The following is a 21,337-nucleotide window of genomic DNA, read 5'->3' on the forward strand; positions in this document are numbered from 1 at the left end:
GCATCACTGTTTGAACTAAAATTCTGAAATTAGTTTACTGCCCAGATACCTAAATATTCTGAGGGCTCAAAAATTACTTTTTAAAACCCAACTTGTAAGGTCACATCCAATTTAATTCCATAACAAGCTGGAGGAATAGGCCTTTCATATCATGTTCGGCTTAAAAATTCCATTTCTTTTATGATTTACACATGAAAATTAATTTATAACCACAAAAAAAATAATTATTCACTGAGGTTTACAATATATTTACACTGAGGTTTACAAAGGTGTGTGCTCAGACTGCTGTTAACGAAGCTACAGGCAAAGCCCTGCCATTGCTGCCATCAGCAGCAAGGCTGACATCCATATCACACTTCAGTATCTATTATTATGCTATTTCTTCCCAGCTGATCCTTTGCTTCTCTGTCCCAATTTACAGGAGGATTAATATTTTTTGAAGTAAGTGCAGAACTAGGGGCAGCATAAAAGTGCATTAACACAATGGAAGTTAATATCAAACTTTAACCATCAAAACGCAGGTATGATTTATTAGGGAAAATGTCGAATCAAGCCACAACCAACCACATGCTGTTTTGGAGATATTGGTTCCCCTTTTGGGGAATGTAACTGTACTTTAATTTTTTAATCAGAGTCTGAACAATAATCTTAATCAAAGGTTATTCTGCATTTGAATGAGTGAAAAGGTTAGCTCAAGTCACTTGGGCAAGAGAGGAGTTTCAGGTTGTAATGACCTTGATGTCTCAGATTGAGCTTCTTCAAGGAAGATCAGATAATTTTTTTGGTTTTACAGATATACCTGTGATTAATATGAAGAAATAAATGAAATAACTACAACCTGGGAGCAACATGACTATCAAGACAGAAAACAGCCTGTAACAGGATGTGATATATATACATCACTAAGGAAAACACTGTAATGGTCTGCTCTCTTTCCTCCTGGAAAATAACAGCAAAAAGGGTAGGGAGAAGCAGAGATGATGGTGTCATGATAAGATGAAAGAAGCAGGAAAAAGTCACATAAATACTTTTTTGTCCCCCAGAAAAAAAAAAAAGATGAAACTAAGCGTATTAAAAATCCACATAGGTCCATGTCTAGTTACAACCAACATTTAAGAAGCTGGTATCTTAACCCAACCCTAAAGAGAAAAGATATTTGCTGCCATTTCATCTCCTCCCTGCATCCTCCTCCAGCTGGCACAGCTGACTTGCAATCCCTCTCTCTTTAGGTTTAGCAGATCAGGCAATAATAACTTAGTAGTAATAAAGAAACAGAGCAGACAGACCATCCTTAAAGTAAATCTGATGAAATTTATGGAATTAAACTGAAAAAATTCTGTTTTATCTGAAAAACGGTTTTTTCAACTAATAAAAATCAGAAGAAAAGGCTGCAACTTCATTGCATCCACCACATTTTGATCCACAGGGTAGCCTTTTGCAATACAAGACAGGATTCAAAGAGGCTTACTTCATCAACATGAGGCTGGTTTGAGCTTCTTGTACCTCATTCTGAAGGACGGAATGTTTTCTGAGAAATTACTACCTCAGTCCAATGGGTCACAGAAGTTGCTGGACAGCAGGAGATGAGCAGATGGAAATTCAGTATGTTATATGTCAACTGAATTTATATGTACAAATGAAAATATCTGACTCTTTTTCAAAATAAGGGAATGTCTCTTATGCAATACATTCAGCTCTTCCAATCCAGTTTAAAAGGACAGAAATATTGCTAGCCAGAAAACTCCTCATCTGGCAATTCTCCCACAATCCAAAACTAATGCCCTATTTATATCTTTTGTCATTAGAGAGCTACTAATGCCTACCACCACCTTAAGCTCTCAGTGGAACCAGCAGATGTTCTGCAGGATGGCACAGTGGGTCACTCACATCAGTTCTTAGCCAGTGAAGGCACTGCACTGCAGACTGTGAGAACAGCATGCCCTTCCTGCATGGAATGGCTCTAGAGCCTGGACATGTCAATCAGACTGAGACTAGAGCCTCTCAATTACTGCTTTGATCCCACTTAAATTTCAATGAATCTTCATTGAAAATATCCCATTACTTTGCTGTGTAAATACATCCCAAATGACTCAGTGTGGGAGGAAGAGGCAGGAGGATGAAGGTTGTTTCAATTTTTTTTGTGTCATAAAACCTCCTTTCTCTACAGATAAATGTCCCTGGTTCTTAATCAAACGGATTCTTTTTTCTACTTTCAAGTAAGAAAAAGGATCTATTCATTCAGGGTTGAGAAACAGGCAATACACATGAAGCAGTTTGGGTGAAGTGAGGTAGCTTTAATAATCTGTATCACATTATTATTTGTCTGTTGTAACTTCATGGCTTATAAGCAGGAGTTTAGACACTCGTGGCTTCTTCTCCCTGGAGGGCAATGTATCAAGATGGTAATGTATCATGACCTCAACAAATGTTCTGTTTGAAGAGCACAATGACTCCCAAATGGAAAATGTGTCTTTGCCTGTGATATCTCAGGTTTAAACATATTTCTTTTGCTTTGTTTTTGTAAAAAACCCCCTTCATTTCAGAAAAAAAAATGGCCTGGCAGGGATTCAATGCCATGCTTCACCTCCAAACTTGCAAGGCCCTTCATCACTGGTGAAGCTGCTGTAAATGTAGGGTCAGGACTGCACCAAACCCACCGTCCCAGAGGCATCTCACTTACTGAGGTTCCACTTAAGGCCTGTCGTGGTCACACTCTCGCAGGGGTTCCCGATGGGGATGAGCCCACACCAGGAGCCCTCCAGTCCTGTGTCCACGCGCAGCTTGTGCTTGCCCTGCAAGACAGAAGTGTTTCTGGAGTCAGTGCTCACCAGGCACCCAAATGGCATTTGGTCACAGACCTTGCAAACAAAAGAGGGGCTACTTGGAGACAGGTCCAGAATGTTCACCAAGGGCTCTGGAATATTTAGTTGCAGCAGGAAGTCAGGACATTGATGTTTACAGGGGGAGGAGAGATGTATGCTTAGGTTCCAGACCTTAGGGCTTTCAAAAGCTTGTTTCTAGGCTTTTCTAAGCAGAATCTAGCTTTGCTCAATCTTCCCTGGCATTATTTGAATAGGCCCTTCTGTCAAAGCTAGGTTCTTTATTTCCATGAAATGAAAGCATCTTGACCCATTCACCCATTTTTTTCCTTATCTAAACAACTGTGTTTCACTTACTAAAGAGTGCTAGTCAATGCACCACCGAAGTGCCTCAATTATTTTGTCATCTATAAAATTTCATGTACTTCTCCAGGCATGTACTCTTTCCAGAAGGAGGAATACATGCAGAAACTTAACTAGTTGCTAGAGAAATTAATCCAAGAATTTAGAGTAACCTGCTTACACTAAGTAATGAAAAAACAGAAATTAAAACTTTTTTTACATTCAAGATAAATTTATGTATTAACTAAAATGCTCATGGGATGCAGGAAAAGTAACAGCTATTAATGATTATGTTTTCATTATAAATCTCTTAATTAGCACTTACAGATCCTGTGTGAACATCCTATGGACAGTTAAAAGGAAGAGTAGATAGTAGAAATTGTTAACAGAATGGAAAGGTGCTGAGTGTTACAGTTCTGGCACAATCTGTGTTCTAAGAAACCAGGAAAGTGTTTATGGAAACCAGCTACAAGAAAGCAGCAAAAGAAAAGTAGTGACAAGATCAGTGAAGAAATCATCTTCTGGTCTCTCCTACACAGATAATTTATTCCTTCAGATAAGCCTGGGCTTCGTGTGGGAGAAGCTTAAGATTCTTTGAAATAGAGGATTTTTTGTCTTTTATTTTATTCTCCTGTGAATGCAGACAAGCAAAACTCTTTTGCACACAAACTCTTCATCACTGTAAATAAAATCAGATATGCCTATTTATGAATATAACTTTTATCAAAATAAAAGGGCTCTGCAGCCCTATGACTAGTCAGTGAATACTTTGTTAAGCAAGAAACCAAGGTTTTATACCAAAAGAAATGAAGAACAGTTGAACCATAAAACTCAGCTAAATGTCCCAAGCAGCAAAAACAATCTCACAAATTTTCTTAGGAAAATGCATTTAAGCTTTATTCTCCTGCTCTGTCTCATCCTATGCTCATTTCACATGCTCTTGCAAATACAAAGTCACTAGTTAGAAAGTCAAAACTGTAGGCGAAATATCTTATTGCTGAGACATTGATATCTGAGGCATTCAACAGCTTCTCCTGTTAATGCCAAATGCATTATGAAGAAACAACTTCAATACATGTCATGCTCTCAGTTAACAAATGAACCTTGGAAAAGCTGTCAATTAGGGAATATCAGATTGCATAGCTTAAGCCTATTTGATTGTTTGCAGAGCAACAAGAAAACCAATCCAATATTATCTGTCTTCTCAGGGTGTCCAGCTTCACGTGGTGATGAGCCATGTTCATGGGTAGTGGTTGTGAATGCTTGCCTGCCAAATTCAGAGGTGTAACAAATTCAGGCTTGAGAAGCTTTTAGCTATGCAAAATGCCATGCCACTTGTCTCTCCCAGCAAGGAGAGGGGAGGAAAGGGAGAGCTACGAGAACAAGCTCTCTTGTTATGTGATTACGGATATTGTCGATAATGAAGCTGATGATGAAAGAGAGATGAAGGGGTGGGACTGTCTGATCCCAATGAACGTACATATTGCTGCTCAGAGCTACTGCAAGAGAGGAGAAAACTCACCATATTAATCAATCAGCAAAGGAATATGAAAAGCAGATGAGAAAGTAGCAGGCCCTGCAGAGAACCTGTTTAAATTCCACATTCTTAAAGTCTGTGTCTACTTACTATCAGGTTTGCATTTCCTATTTTATGACATTCTGGCCCAGCTTGCAGATAGGGAATTAATTCAGTAGAAATTTATGCAGAAAGCTGTCTTCCTGTGCTCATGAAATAAATCCTTAAAACAAAAGATGCCAATACCAGAGGCTCACCAATATCTAGGATTTTATCAGGAGTCTTTCAATGTCTGGTACTTCCAGAAAATCCCAGTCCCAGTGATTATGTGGGGACAATGATTTTCTTCCCTAAAAAAAACATTTTATAGCATTCAGTTGTTAAGAAAAATTCCAAACAGGGAGTCCAAAGAGCTAAACCCAAGGCAGCAGGTGAACTGGAATATTGAAATGCAAATAATTTGTTTTAAAAAATCCTTTAAAATACCAGGCCAAACTTATGTTTTAGGGATTGGTTCAATAATGTATAAGAAGTCAGTTTCTAAGGCTTTTCTTTAAATAAGTCAATAAGGGATCTTAATATTATTGGGGATAGAGGAGGCAGAAAAGGGAAATGAATGTTGGGAAAAAACAAATTACAAATAACCCACTCATTTTTGCCAAAAAAGGTTAATCAGCTGATGCATTTGTACAGTAAAGCTCTAAATTCAAAGCACTGTAAACCTGCCATGAGGAAAATTCAGTTCCCAAGCTTATCTCCAATTTTTTGAGTCCAGATCTCTCAACCAAGCAAGATGGAACTCATTTTTGCAGGAGGAAGGGAGGATCAGAACTTGCAATTTGCAAATACAAGTAATAATTTGTTCTATTTAAGTCTGTGTGATTAAAGGAATAATTATATACTGTCACTTAAAATATCAAACTGTTTTCAGTTTCTGCAGAACTCAAATTTCCAAAACTAGGTTTAAAAAGAAAGCTGAACTTTCACTAAATAAATCCCTCCTTATATTTTTTGTCTTCCTCTGTAGGAGGTAACTGAAATATTTTCACATTTAACTTAAGAATCAAATATTACCATGTTTGAATGTTCCTGGTGATGAAGGAATGGCAAATAATACAGCTGCATTGATTTTTATCTTATTAAGTCAGTTTTGAAAAACATTGATCAATCTTCAGCATCGATTTTTTTTCCTTCATTTTGTTTTGATGCTGGAAAATAAGATCAATTTTTGAGTTCAGCAATAAGAAGAAAATGTCAGAAGATATTTTTAAGAATGCTTTATCCACATAGGTTAAACTTTTCCTTTTGATTCTAATACCTTATGTTATAAGAAAGCATTTAAGTAGTGTTTAAATATACACCCACTCCAACACTGTTTTGCTGAGGAAAGACTTAAAGAGATAGTTGTTATTTGCCACATCTTACTGAAATGAATAGAAGTCTGATTGCCAGGAATTCATACACCTAACCCCATTCAAGGTTGTGAGATGCTAGAATCCTTAGTCAAAAATCTGCAAGCTGAAAGCACATGAACAGCATCAAGAGAAAAGCAGTAGCTTCTCTGCGTGCATGGATACCCCAGTACAGAGAAAATTACTTCTCCAAGTGCTTTTCAGACCATCTTGAATAGATGTGTGCAATAAATGTACACTCAAAAATAGATACCAAGGAACAAAATGTTATGAAAGAGAGACAGAATGGGGACTAATCTTCAGTAATGCATTCTGAAGGGATCTAAAGGAGGGAAACCTGGACCTTGTTAGGCAGAAAGTGAGCATTGAGGAGAAGCATAAAGTGAGTTAATAAGATTCTGGGGAAGGATAAGGAATTAAAATTAAGCTTTGAAAAACAAATTAAGAAAAATATAGTAAACAGGTCTTGGAAACTGCTGAATAACTAGGACATGTGAGAGGTAATGGGGAAGGAAAAGAAAAAGGAATGAGTTGTCAGATTGAAGGACAAAGCAAACTTACTCTGGTTTAAAGAAATCAACTGAATAATTTCATTACTAGACACCATTGATTTTCTAAAAGGTGTACTTCCACCCGTGCTTGCTGTGAGATCTAGGACTACAGAGGGGCAGGATTTTTTGAGATCTGGCCAACTGCTCTATGATACCTCCTTCACTACCTAGATCTTGTTTTCAAGGATCTTCTGATAAAACACCTTTTTTTGTACCAGCTTTATTTCTCTGATTACTCCATAGATGGCAGCACACACTTGAAAGCAACAACAGCAGCAAAAAACTAAATACAGATGTCATAGTGTTACCCAGGGAAAAGGAAAAAAACACAATCTGTTTTAGTACATAAACATCTGGGTGAAGAAAATGGTATATAGAGAAAAGACTTAGGGAATGAGTGAAAATCAACACGATCACCGAAGACAGCAGCAGAGAGAAGGAAGAGAAAAGGAACAAGGATGAAACAAAGCTGAGAACACTTATGTTTAAAATCAAATATGACTGGCAATAAAGTAAAAACAAAGTTCTGGAAATATTTCTACTAATCATTAGTTGTGTAAGAGCTTGACTTAACAATAATAAAAGCTTTTAGGCTGAGATTTTGAGCAAGATAAATACAGACAATTTTTCTAAAAGGATGTACTTAAGAAGAGTAATTTTGTTATAAGCCTAAAATATCATCAATTGTCTTTTCACATAAATACACATAGTGCCAAGTTGCTATTATGTGAACGCTATTCAGAGAACATTTTCTGAGCAAACCAGGATTTTGGTTGCTGTTGAAAATAAAAGTATCCACAGTTCCAGCAAAAACATGTACGTCTGAAAGCTCTCATATGTCATATCAATGACTGCTTAAACATATAGAGAAAAATAAACAAATTAATTATGCTTCAAAATAATACTGAAAACTGTTGGACCCAGTCGTGACAATCCCTCCCATCAAAGTTTGTATTGTTCCTGTGCTGAAATGGATAGACTTCAGCAAATCAGTTATTTTCAAGACAGAGCCCTACCAAGGGGAACACTTAATAAAAGAATGACTTTACAGTGAATAAAATCCCAGGCAAGAAAGACAGAATGTATTGTAATCATTATTAGACCCAATTAATGAACACATATGTTTCAAACCAATTTATGATATGGGTACAGAAGGAAATCCCTGTGGAGGTGAGTGCCAGTAAACTGCAAAGAGTTACTATACCCTGAGGTTATACATTTAAATGGTTGCTACTGTATATCGAATGTACAAATTATCCACAGACAGCAAACTATTCCAGAATTTCACACATTCACACTTGAACATCCTCTGCAGTCCTAGCAAAAACCAGCCTGAGTGAGCACTTCCCATGTCACTGAGCACGGGGAGTGAATCCCTTGTTTGCCCATCACTTGCTGCAGCACAAGCTGTGAAACAACTCTCTTCCTTCTGCAGTCCAGGCTATCTGTGTGGCAAAACCCCAGCAATCACATGTACAAAAAAGGTGAAAGTATACTTCCCTCAGAATACTGCAAGCAGTTAAGAGTGCCAGCAGCATGTGCTAACATGCACACAAGTAAAGGGATGAAAACATTTTTACAACCTAAAAAGATATCTGGGAATACAAAAGCTACTTTAAAAGGGAGTTTTGTTCGTTTAATTCCTTTTCACAGACATATCTTAAAGATTGACAAATGCAGTAAATACTAATTCTAGTTCTACTCTGAACACCACCAAAAAGAGAAACTTCCCACTTGCAAATGAGATTCCACAACATTTTCTCCAGTTTTCCACAAATCAGTGCAAAATACACCACAGAGTGAAACTACAATAAGCAAGAAGTCCCTGGTCCTTTTCTAAATTCGAGCAAGCCTTAGACTGGCCCAGTATGACATTTTATCCTTGAGCTTGTGCATTTGATGCCCTATCCTCAGCAGGCTCATCATTATAGGCTTAATTAGCATTTTTAGTGATGCCTTAAAAAAATCAGAACCATTTTCTTTATATCCATTTATGAGACTACAGAGTATAATAGATTGCAGATAAGAGTGAAAAGTAGACAAGCTGCTGAAGATTTCATATTGCCTGTATAATTATTATGCAGTGTTGCAGTTAAATTGTCAGCCTAGAGGGGCCTTTACTAAGGGCACTAATACTCTGCAATTCCTAAGTGATAAAAAATACAGCATAATCTTTCTCATTATGAATCAGTTCATAATAAATTTAGTGTCACTGCCCTTCCTTTTTTGTGTATTTTTACAGGGGAAGAGTCTATAGGATCCCTTCTATCTAAACTATATTATCTTATTTTTCTGGGTATTAGAGAAGTGTGAGAGTTAATTTAAAAGACAGGATAATGTTCACCTAACTTGTGGCAAGAAACAATTTCTTCTTCTTATCACTGAATCACTGAGTGTTACTGGAAGGCACCTTTATGCTATGCAAGAATTCATAAAATTCAAATCTATTTATCTGTTCCCAGGAGTCTTCCCAGACAAACTGGCAAATCTCTGTAGCCCCCCTACCTCCAACTCTCTTGGAAATCTATATTGCATAAATAAGAAGAAGAATCAACAGGCTGCTGGTCAACACCTTTTAGTTTCTTGTACTTCTCAATCGTGTACTTCTCAAGCCCTATGATAACATTTTTTTTTTTAATGTTTTATACAATGGCAGCAAACCATGAGCCCACAAATCCTCTCATATACCATCATCCTTTTAGTAGAACTGGCTTCATATTTGGAGGTTTCATGCTAGGATTAGGGGTTTCATAAAAGCCTGGCCTCTATAATTTCTTCAGTGCAAACAAACTGATGAAGAGAATTCCTTTCATTGAGTGAGAGAATCTCACAAATACTCTGTTCTCCCTTTCATTTCTGACTGTAACTTTCATATACCTTGAGGCAAGAAAGACAGAGGCTGGAAGTAGCAAAGAATGAACTTGAGAGACAATTTTGCATTCCTTTTTGATCTCTGCTACAGGAAGAAATAATTTGCTGTTATTATATTCATTGACCTAGGATAAGAAACCATATCTACTTTCAGTAGACAGGAAAATGGCTTCTGCTTTATAACAGCAGGCTTTGAAGACAGATCTGGTGCTAGCAATGACTGACTGCTCCTTTCTACAATGATTGATTGACTGACTTCTTTCTACACCTGTGAAATTCAAAGGCGTATTGCTCAGGTCAAGAAGAACAAATATAATTAAAAGAAATTCAAGCTGGTCATTCAAATATATAATTTTTTATCCCACCTCCCCTGCCCCCCCCCCACCCCATTTTTTTCTTTTCTCATGTATAGCTCAGTAGTCAGCTGGAGTTGACTACTTTCACAAAAATCCATTATTTTGTTGAAGGGCATGGTGGGGGAATGGAATATTGCTCAGACCTTCACTTTCCTCCATCATGAGACACACTTGGAAAGGGGTGGGAAGTTTATTTGCAACAGCCACTTTGTAATGGATATAGCTCCAGTCGCCTTGCATTTCATTACAGATTTATCCATGTAATCACTGTCATCAGTGACAGATTTGGCACTCAGAATACAGAGAAATATTCACAAGCACACTAAAATCATTCAAAATAGGCCAACCTGAGTCCTAAATATTTGACAGGGATTTCTTACCATAAGCAAACACAGTCAGCCTGGCATCTTTTCTCACAGGAATTTGCATTCTGAATGTGTGTTTCCAGCATCACATATGTCATCCCAGTTATAATTCTGAGAGAGCATCCCAAAAGAATCAAAGCTTATTTAAAATACCAAAAAGGAAGAAACTGCATTGTATAGCAGGCAATAAAAGAACAAAATACTCGTGGCATTTACCTTTTGTTTTCCTTAGACTTACATGGAGGACCTCTTATATTCCCCAAATGAGTATTTAAAATTATTAACATGTTGATAGCATACTCATCCTTTGCATGAAATGGTTAAGTAATAAATTTTTGGTGCACTGACAGAAAAAAAAACAACCAAGTTGCCAGCCTGGGATATTAAGAGAGAAGACTTTAGCTACTCAAGGAGAATGTCCCCTGTGAATCTGCTTTGAGGGGCTCAGGGGATCAAAAGTGCTGGTCATTTGTGGACACTGACACAGTAAAGTGACCAATGATATCAGTTGAATGTTTGTAAGTCTATGGTGCCTGATGAGATTAATCCTGGAGTACTGAAGGAGAAAGCAGATATCATGGAAAGACCTTTTTAAGTCATCTACCAAAGATCTTGGAAGCCTGCTTACATCCCCACTGACTGGAAACCAGCCATCACGCATCTGATTTACAAGTGGGGCTTGAAGGAAACTTCAAGAAGCTCCAGATATGTTAGACTAACTTCAGTACCACCTGCAAGGATTATGGAGAAGATCCTACTGGGTGCTATTGTTTAAAAAACAATCCAATCATCAAGCCAAGTCAACAGGAGTTCAGGAAGGGAAAGTCCTGTCTAATTTGATATCCTTCTATGATAAGGTTACCTGCCTGCTGGATGAAGGGAAGATAGTGGATGTAGTTCTGCTGGATTTTAGTACAGTTCTTAATACTGCCCCTCCCAGTATCCTTCTGGACAAGCTGTCCAACTGGCATGAGCAGCTAGGTGTGCACTGGGTGAAGAACTGGCTGAAGGCCAAGTTTAAGGGGTCGTTGTGCATGGGTCTACATCTGGCTGCTGACCAGTGACCAGCAGTGCTCCTCAGGGTGCAATTCTAGGGCCAGTTCTGTTCAATATTTGTATCAATGACCTGGATACAGGAGCTGAATGCACAGCCAGGAAGTCTGCAGAGAAAACCAAACTGGGAGGTGGCTGTCTCAGGGGACAGGAGGCCTTGCAGGGGTGTCTGGATAGATTGGAGCATTGGGCAATCATCAATGGCATGAAACTGAACAAGTGCAAATGCTGGATTCTGCACCAGGGATGGAGTAATGCTGGACATGAGACATGTGGCTGGAGAGCAGCCCTGCAGAAAGGGATCTGGGGGTGCTGGTTGGCAGGAGGCTCAACAAGAGTCAAAAGTGTGTGCTCTGGCAGCCAGTGGGGCAAACCTCAACCTGGAATGCACCAAACACAGCATCACCAGCTGGTCAAAAGAGGTGATTGGATGATCACCTCTGTATTTAATGCTGGTGCAGCCCCATCTTGAGTAGCAGTTTGATTTAAGAAGGATGTGAAGATACTTGAATGTGTCCCAAGGAGGAAGGCAAGATGGCAAAGGGCACAGCACACATGTCCTTGAGGATTCTGAGTTTGTCTGCTTTGGTGAGAAGGAGGCCAAGTGGCCACCTCACTGCTCCCTACAGCTTCCTGAAAAGGGGCAGTTGAGAGGGAGGTGCTGAGCTCTTCTCCCTGGTACCCAGTGCTAGGACATGTGGGAACAGCTAAAAGGTGCATCCATCAGGCAAGGCTCAGACTTTTACATAAGCAAACATCTTCCTTACGCAAAGGGTAGCGAAACCTGGAACAGACTTCCTGTAGAAGTGGTCAGTGCCCTGTGCTTGTCAGTGTTGAAGAGGCATTTGGACAATGCCTTTAAAGCCATGCTTTAACTCCTGGTCAGTCCTGAAGTGGTCAGGAAGTTGTGACTAGGTGCTTGTTGTGGGTCCCTTCCAGCTGTTCTATTGTGTTCTATGAAATTCTTTCAATTTACTCTGTGGGAATAAAATAGAACTTGAACCCATGAAACAGGGGACAACAGCAGAACAAGTCTATACCAAATACCGAGTAGTATAATGCAAGATGATAAAAACTGATACAAAAAACATAAAATGGGGGTCAACAGAATGGCATTGCTGTTAAAACTCACAGCTCACCCTCACAAAAGCAGAAAGGCTGGAACAAGTAATGCTGCCTATTTAGACCCTTTGACTCATACATATTGCATTTTCTGTATATAAAAGTTTTCAGTCTCTTGCACACAATAGAAAGTCAGGTTGCATCTGCTGAAAAAGGAACTCAACCTTCCCATAAAACAGCAATTTGCTAGGTCAAACCTCTTTATAGGCTTTATTAATGAGATAGAAGAATAAAATATCTCACAAAAGTATCAAAAAGAAATAAAAAACAATCAAGAAAGAAAACATATAGCCAAATACTTGAAAAGCTAGGAGCTAAACCATCAATTTCAAGCTATTTATTTATTAATTTATTATATATATATATATATATATATATATATATATTACACTAGTAATAAACTTAATACATAAACAAGGATTGCTTAATGAATTAGGTGAATTACTCTTGCATACTGGATTTCTTGCCATCCTAAACTTCTCTAGCTACATTTCCCTCTTGGAAAGCATGTAATTTCATGGCTACTCCTGCTTCATGAAAGAGGATGCTGTTGGGTTAGTACTAGGAGAGAATAGCAATCAAGACATCAAAAATTTCAGAATAAAACCCCTTTTGCTTGCCTCTGTTGGTTTAGCATGACCTGGTTTGGGCAGAGGAGAAGCTACAGGAGTGGCTTCTGTGAGAAGCTGCTGGAAGTCCATGATGGTATTTGATGAGTGATCTGTCCAGGTCCTTATCTCAAGCCATGAACCCTTCATTATATTTTTGTCTCCCGTGTCCAGCAGCAGAAGGGAGAGGGAGAGAGGCTTTGGTGGATTCCTAGCATCCTGCCAGCATCAACACACTACATCTGCCTGGAACCATTACCAGCCACAAAAGTGGAGTCTTGTAGACCATGAGAACTCACAGAATGGGCCAGGTTAGAAAGGACCACAGTGGGTCATCTGGTCCTACCTCCCTGCTCAAGCAGGGTCATCCTTGAGCACATGGCAGAGGATTGCATCCAGACAGTTCTTCAGTATCTCCAGTGAGGGAGACTCCACAAGATCTCTAGGTGATCTGTTCCAATATTTGAGCACCCACACAGCAAAGAAGTTTGTTCCTGTATTCTGGTGGAACTTTCTGTGCTTCAGTTTATGTGCAAGTAATATTCCTCTAAGAAGTCTACACAGTAGCAAGGAAAGAAGTTGAAAAATTCTTTTAGCTTTAGTGTATAATCCCTATACTTATAATTAATGCTTAATTTTGTGCCATACAGTGCTTAGTACGAATACCAGAGATTAATGTGAACTTGTGCTAACTTGCTACATCTGTGACCAATAACAGACAGGCAATGCTTCCTTATTTACTTTTATTCATGATCAGTATGTACCAGCAGATATCTTAGTTTTTAGAAAAAGGATTGGGTGTCACACAATGATAAAGGAAATACATTTCAACCTGATCCCATATTTGAAATAGTCTCAAGGAGAAAAGATTCATCAGAAGATCCAGAACTGTATTCAAACATGTCCATGGAAATAATTAGCATATATGCATGGACTGAGGAAATGTGATGAATATGTTTTAGTTTCAGGAATATAACCTGGTCTGTTAAGTTACTAGGCATGCACGCTTTGAGGAGAATTCCTCATGCATCCAGTACTGCCAATAGTAATGCTGTCTTTCTGACCTAGTAAATTGGTTGGAGAGTTTCTTAGTTCCTGGTGACACTGTTGCCTCTTGTCCTAGTGCTTGGCACCACCAAGAAGAGCCTGGCTCCATCTTCTTCACGTGCTCCCTTCAGATACTTACAGACCTTGATAGAGCACTGCTGGCTCATGGACAGCTTGTTGTCCACCAGGACCCACAGGTCCTTCTCCACAGAGCTGCTTTCCAGCAGTTTCTCCCCCAGACTGTGCTGGTGCAGGGGGTTATTCTTCCCCAAGTGCAGGACCCTGCAATTGCCTTTGTTGAATTTCAGACAGTTCATCTCTGCTCATCTTTCCAGCCTGTTAAGATGCTTCTGAAGGGCTGCACAGCCCTCTGGAGTACTGACCACTTCTCCCAGCTTTGAGACATCACTGAACTTGCTAAGGAGGCATCTCTCCCTTCATGCCAGTCACTGATGGATAAGTTAAACAGTTCTGTGCCAGTACTGAACCTTGGGGACACCACTAGTGATAGGCCTCCAAACAGACCCTGTGCAGTGCCACAGAGATTAATCCAGAGATTACAGCTCTCTGGGATCTGCTGCTCTGTTCTCAGTTGATCGCACTGTCCACTCATCCAATCCACACTTCCTGAGTTTGTCGGTGAGGATGCTGTGAGAGACAGAGTTGAAAGCCTTGCTGATGCCAAGGTAGACAATACCCACCACTCTCCCCTCATCCATCCAGGTACTGGTCTCATCATAGAAGGACATCAGGTTGGTCAAGCAGAATTTCCCTATAGTGACATCCATGTGGATAGACATGGTCTCCAAAACGAGGTGCTCCATCACTGACTGGTCAGTTGTCCCCTGGATCTTCCTTCTTGCCTTTTTTTGAAGACCAAGGTGACTTGTTCGTACTTCCAGTCCTCAGGCATCCCTTCTAATCTCCAGTCCTTCAAAGATGATTGTTATGGTGTCTGCCAGCTCTCTCAGCACTCATGGATGCATCCTGTCAGGTTCTGTGAGCTTGTGGATGTCAAGCTGGCCTAGGTGTTCTTTAACCCAATCCTCCTTGACCAAGGGAAAATTTATGCTACTAAAAAATATATTGTCTACAACAAATGTCTGAAAACTACACACGGTACAAAAAAGAATTTGAAGGTGCATTTTTGTCTGGTTTTAAAAGAATTAGCTAATTCTTGGCAACAGGAAGGAGAAAAGGTGTCTGGCAAATCTTCAGTAGTGGAGACTTAGTATCCTCTTAAAAATAGGTGTCTATTTCCTACTGTTGATTTTGGATGCTCAAATATTACCCACGTAACTCCTCAACTTATATTGCACATTACGATGAATGAAATGCAATACATACAGGTATAATAATTTCATCTTTGTGTATACTTATGAACATTTCATAAGCCAAATTTCATGCACTGAGAATTATTTACGATAACAGCCGTCTTCATTATTAAAAAACAAGTAAGCTTGGTTATCTGTCAATGAACCTATTTGTTCATGTCTCCATCTAATTTATGGAAAAAATCTAAACCTACTTTCTTCCTTGTCCTGTCACAAAAATCTTTGTTAAAAGATTTTTGTCTCTCTCTGTCTTTCTTATAAAACCCCTTATGTATGGAAAACACCAGAAGAAAGTCTCCCCAGAGCCTTCTCCATGGAGAGCTGAACAACCCCAACTCTCAGCCTTTTTCATAGAACACATATGCAGAAAGCCATTTAGCTCAATATGATCTGAGAATGTCTAATGAGGAAGAAAGTTATGAAAAAAACCTTTTTCTCCAAACCACTTGAACCCTATTTTTAAAAAAATTAATACACAACTAAATCGCCACTGATTTTGTGAGGACTCTGTAAAATCACAGCAATGAGAGAAAAAAAAAAAGTTCATTACTCCCAAGTTTTTCCCAACTTTTCATTTCAGAAGATCAGGTTAAAACTATCTGGAGTATATTGCAGCATTGACTTCATTGATTGAGTTTCAATAAAAGTGTCTTTAAAAAAATCCCCAAAAAAACCCCAAAAAACCCCACCTAAATATTTAAATGTGTTATCTTAGATTTTGAAACAAGCAGAAATAAATATTGCTGGTTCAAAATAAGCAGCCCTTGTGCAGACACTCATGTTCACATACAGGATTTGAAGAGGGACCTTTTCCAGAATCAGGGCAAGCAGAGATTACGGTTTCTTACAAATGAGAAGCTCAGGACTTGAAGCTCTTCTGAAAGATTTTTATGATGTGCATCTTAGTTCTTCCCTGATCCCCAGCTGCTCTTCCTACTCAGCAAAGCCTTAATAATCTGCTTCTTAACAGCCACAACTCGAGAACAGCTGTAGAGACACCTACAGTGGTGCACTGGAAGGACAGTCACATAACCCTCTAGATGAAGGAACAGCCATGTTCATGGCTGTTTTCTTCAGAAGGTTTTCAGAAAGAGGTCAGACTCATTCCTGGTGGGCTACCAGAGTGGGAAATATTCCTGTATGCATTTGTGAGCCATTGCTGGCTGCATTACACCACTTTGAGAGTTGAGGACAGGAACAATCATCAGGAAGCCTTTGCACTGAAGGGACCAAGATGAATTCCAGCAGCTCCTGCCACAGGCCAGACTTTGCACAAGCACAAAGCAACAAGACACTTTCCCATTTAAAACAGAAATTAAAGTCCTACTGTAGAGACATAAGACAGGAACTGACCTTTAAAAGGTAGCTGTCAATCACCACAGCACTACAAAACCTTTCAATGGATGTCTCTCCAAAGAGTTAACAATCCCTGTATGGCACTTCAGGAGGGCTGAACACAGATAATTATCCACACGTGTTCTGGCTACAGGGCCAAGCATAGCACCAGGATGAAACCAGAGATAAATAATCTCAAGAGAAATCATCCATTTCTTCTGGGGTGTTTTGGACTTTATTAGCAAGAAACCAAATGGAGACAAATGCAGAGTTTCAGACTTTGTTTAAGACTGTACTGGTTCGTCAATACGGCCAAGAAATATTAAGCACATCAGATTTTTAAAATGCCCTCAAGACAAAGAGAGAAACATACGATGTTTTAAAATGTAATTCACCTTGACTGATGGGGAAAATAGTATGTTTTTCTTAGCAGACAATAAAACAGGCACTCCAGATTACTTTTGGAAGTGAATAGAAGACAACCCCTCTCTAACCCAGTATTACTCTAATGAAACATTCATCCACAAAATAAAACCTATACATTGAATCAGTGTAATCATTTTAAATACTAACAACACCCTTGGTTAGCTACTTGAGGACTACTTGTTTAGACAATTACTGAATATCTAGAGTAGTTGAAATGCACAAGGAGGTTTTATATGGACACTTTGTGAAAGAATATTTAAATATAAATAATATTAATAAATAAGGTAAGTTAATTTGGCTTTGCTTTAGCATGGTTAATGCCAAAATAGTTAGCTAATATGTTCTCTCATTCACTACGGGCTGCACACTTCTGTATATTCTACAATGCTACTGATCTAAATTACCTTTGATATTTAAGCTTAATTTAGAAAATGTATCTTGTTAAGTCCCCAAAACTGTGTAATTTCAATAATTAATATGAGACATTAATGGAGATTAATTTATCAGTACTTTTTTTTTTTAAATGAAATTCATCAGAAGTCAAATCCAAGTTTACATATAAGAGGAAATGTTAGTGTGCAGACAATAAATCTGTATGTGTTTGTCTTAGCTTGCAGATACAATGAGTTTTGGAAAATAATTATTTATGACTATGTTCAAAAGTAAACAACTTGTACATAACATTAAGAATATTCTTGGCCTTCATCTCCACTTTACACCACAAAACTGTAGCTTGACTTTTTGGGATATAAAGAAATAAAAACCCAAACAAACAGGTCTGTCTTCTAAATCTCTACAGTCTGTTTTCCTCAATTTCTCCTTCTCTTCCTTTCTTAGGATAGTTTCAGGAGAGCCACTTATCAGCCTCAAGGTCTAATAAATTCTGTTTTAACATGAGTTTTCAGAAAACATTATTTCTGATGAAGGTGAGTCACTGCTGTCTTATCAGTAGTGGTTGGTGAGGAAACCATTTTACCTGTTTGCTCTCAGCCACCAACCTATGACTCCCCAGAAGTCCTGAAAATGCCAAGAGGGCAACAAACCCAGTGATTTTTCATTTTCTTCATTCAAATACTTCTCTTGTCTGCTGGTAAAGACACTGTAAAAGTCCATGAATATACATATCTGTTTAACTGCATCATTCCTGTTTTCACATCTTAAGTACCATGCTAAATTTTAACCAAAAATCCACAAATCTTCAATTTTATGGTAGTGAAACTGGAGATGCGGTTGTTTCCCCCATCTACTTTATGTCAGTCTAACTGGAGGCTTGCACTTAGATTTTATGCAGAAAAAAACCCCAAAACAATGAAGAATTCAGATGTCTGAAATGCTTCCCATTGTAAATACAAACAGACAGGAGAAATTTCAGACCTGACTCTGTTAAGTAAGACTAGAGAATTTAAAGCAGTTTTATTGGGGCATCAGAAGTTTTGGGGCAGCAGAACTTTCATCCAACTGGAGTAAAACTGCTGGCAAACAAAAATGATAAAGCTTTTGAGAATTTAAATAAGAGTGAGAAAGAAGGCTGACAGGTGCTAAAGAGCACTCAGGTCAGACAAAGACATCTGCCAGAAACTTCAACAACATAAAAGTAACTTTGAATCCAGTAGTGAAGGAAAAGACAAAAAATTAGAGCTGAAATGAAGCTGAAATCACAGAAGTAATTTCCATAGAGAAAAACATGCATCAGGATTTTAAAACGTCCATTAGCATTATAATGAATTTAAATAAAAGTACACCTACATGTGATGTCATTTTGGCATGTATAAAATAAGTGAAAACATAAAGGGGCTAAAGCTTTAAGACAGAAAAAGCTGTAAAGTAGAAATATACATACTAGTAGGGTTTTACTATTGATAATTCACTGTATGCTTACTGTAATATTTTTTTATTATTTTTTTTTAATACTGTGGACTGTCTCCACACTGGGATCCACAGTGACTTGAGTGCACACAGAAAATTCCTTCTCGACAAAATTTAACTGGAAGATCTTGTCAGAAGAGCACCTAAAGCACTCTACCCACTAATGGGCATTCACAGAATCACAGACCCAGACTAGGACGAGACTGAAAGAAAACCCTGAAAAGTGTGCAGTGTAGACATCAGACACCACAAAGTATTTCAGTACTAAGAGCCTCCTTCTACTGGTCTGCACTGCTTTTTATCAGAGCCACAGAGTCTGGAAAGGTCTAAAACAAGAGTGATAACAGAGGGCAACACAATATGTCTCCATAGAAAGTGGCAAACTATTACATTCAGCAAGATTTTGGAAAGGAAATTCTTGAAACAACTTGTTGTTCTTGGATATATTCTATGAATACTATTGTTTTATCTTAGTATTTTTTACAGAAAACAGGAATGCAATGAAGTTTCACCTTAGGATAAATTCTTCTTGAGCAGTTACTTATTATTATATGATGGAGAGATGAACAACTGTAAAGGTTTTACTTTTTAACTCTAGACAAAAAATATTGGCTCAGCACATCCCAGATAAAATTCTGGATCTAAACAATATGGTTCTGGCTGCTTGGAAGGACCTGTCACTCACTGGAAGTGACTCTCTCGAGGAAGAGGGGCACTTTGGAGGAGCTGTTGGTTAAGGAACCTTCTGAAGGTATTTCCAAATATAGGTCTGTCACCACCAGAGAAGATTAAGACTAAATGTTTGACAGAATTAGAAACAGCAAACAGTCCACCCTCCCCAGAATTCAACCTTCTCAACACAAAATTTAAGAAAATGCACCATTTTGTGACTTGCTTGTAAGTTAATAATTCCAATTCACATATTTGGTTTCTGCTCCATTTGCTCTTCTCTCATCCTCTTCATGTAAACAACTTTCTTCCCCCCACCAAAAAAGTGAAATTCAAAAATATACTGACACTCAGAAAAACCTACAGTAATACATCATTAGATCTGCAATCTTTCTGCTGCACAAGTTGGTTCCTCTCAAATTTATTACTAAAGGTGTACATGGCTACTAAGACATGCTACAAAAAGCAACCATTGTAGTCTTACCTACAAGTGTATATACAGATTTATATTATACAATTACTATCATTCTACATTCCACGTTTAACAAAGGAACCAATAAATAATCAGATTAAAGAATAAATAAAGAACTTCTTGTTTACTAAACTTCTACCCTCTCCTTTTCTCCTGAATTATAACTATACATGTTTCAAACATAGCACACACAGTACTGACTTGTTCTAGAAACAAACACATTTTTCTCTTAGAAAATGGTTATACCTATGTGCAGGGGAAGACAAAGTCAAATATGGTGCAATCAGAAAGTTCAAATCCAACCTTAAATCCAAACTTACAACACTAAAATACAATTTTTGTTTTCTATTACTCCAAAATGTGACTCATGACAGAAACCTGCTTCAGACCATCACAGGAGAAATGTCAATGGAAGACATTTACATCTGTTTTAGTTCTAGAGTAAATTAATGAAACAGAAAAAAAAAGCAGGAAAGTGTCAATGCTCCAGATTTCTATGCACAAAAATAAAGTACACATTTCTGTCTTACTGCTTCTATACAGTCTCTTTGCTTATCTGCTGGGTGTATGAGTATTCCTTTCATTTCTCTGAAACAACAGTTGTATTGGAGACTGCCTTGCAATTTCCTGAGATGATGGACTGTCCTGAGTTTAGACATCACTCATAAGAGACAGCTCTGACTCCGAGGGCCCATTGGCATCTCGGAATTCCAGCTATAAACTTTGTGATGTTTCTGTTTGACAAAGGGGTTAATTTTCCATAGATCAGAATTACTACCTGTCTCATTGCTTATGCCTTTTTTCCACTTGCTGTCTTTGCAGTTATAAGCAATGTAATCATTAACTTTTTTCCCACAATGTTTTCATTAGAGTAGCTACTATTTTCACAATGAATTTGAAAAAAATCCGGAGGTTTTTTCACTTTTTTTTTTTTTTTTTTTTTTTTTTTTTTTTTTTTTAAATCCTGGAAAACAAAGAAAGAGCAAGATCTAACAAAAACTTGAATCTGAGTTATTACCCCTAACCTAGAGCTACTGCAGATACATCCAAAAGAAACTTGGAAGTAGTTAAAGTTTCATGCTCAAAGCAGTAAGTTTGCTTTCAGGATATTGCATTTTGTACTCCTAATGAGTGAAGTCAAAAATGTCACTGTGTTTCCTGACATCTGCAGCT

The 21,337-nt window shown here is 38.2% G+C and overlaps 1 protein-coding gene across 7 annotated transcripts in view; it reads right to left on the reverse strand.

Annotated features, from left to right (window-relative positions):
- The window catches only part of TPK1 (thiamin pyrophosphokinase 1), a 303,147-nt gene that overhangs the window by 59,314 nt on the left and 222,496 nt on the right, over positions 1 to 21,337 (reverse strand). For 6 of the 7 annotated variants that reach the window (XM_086845520.1, XM_086845498.1, XM_086845538.1 and 3 more), the window contains one exon: positions 2,681 to 2,792. In XM_086845520.1, coding sequence (XP_086701646.1) covers positions 2,681 to 2,792 — 112 coding nt within the window. Of the gene's footprint in view, positions 1 to 2,273; positions 2,380 to 2,680; positions 2,793 to 21,337 lie in introns of those variants that run through there. The other variant, XM_086845529.1, reaches the window with a different exon arrangement.

This window comes from Cyanistes caeruleus, chromosome 1 (assembly GCF_971803275.1).
Source record: "Cyanistes caeruleus chromosome 1, bCyaCae1.hap1.1, whole genome shotgun sequence".
Classification (NCBI taxonomy): domain Eukaryota; kingdom Metazoa; phylum Chordata; class Aves; order Passeriformes; family Paridae; genus Cyanistes; species Cyanistes caeruleus.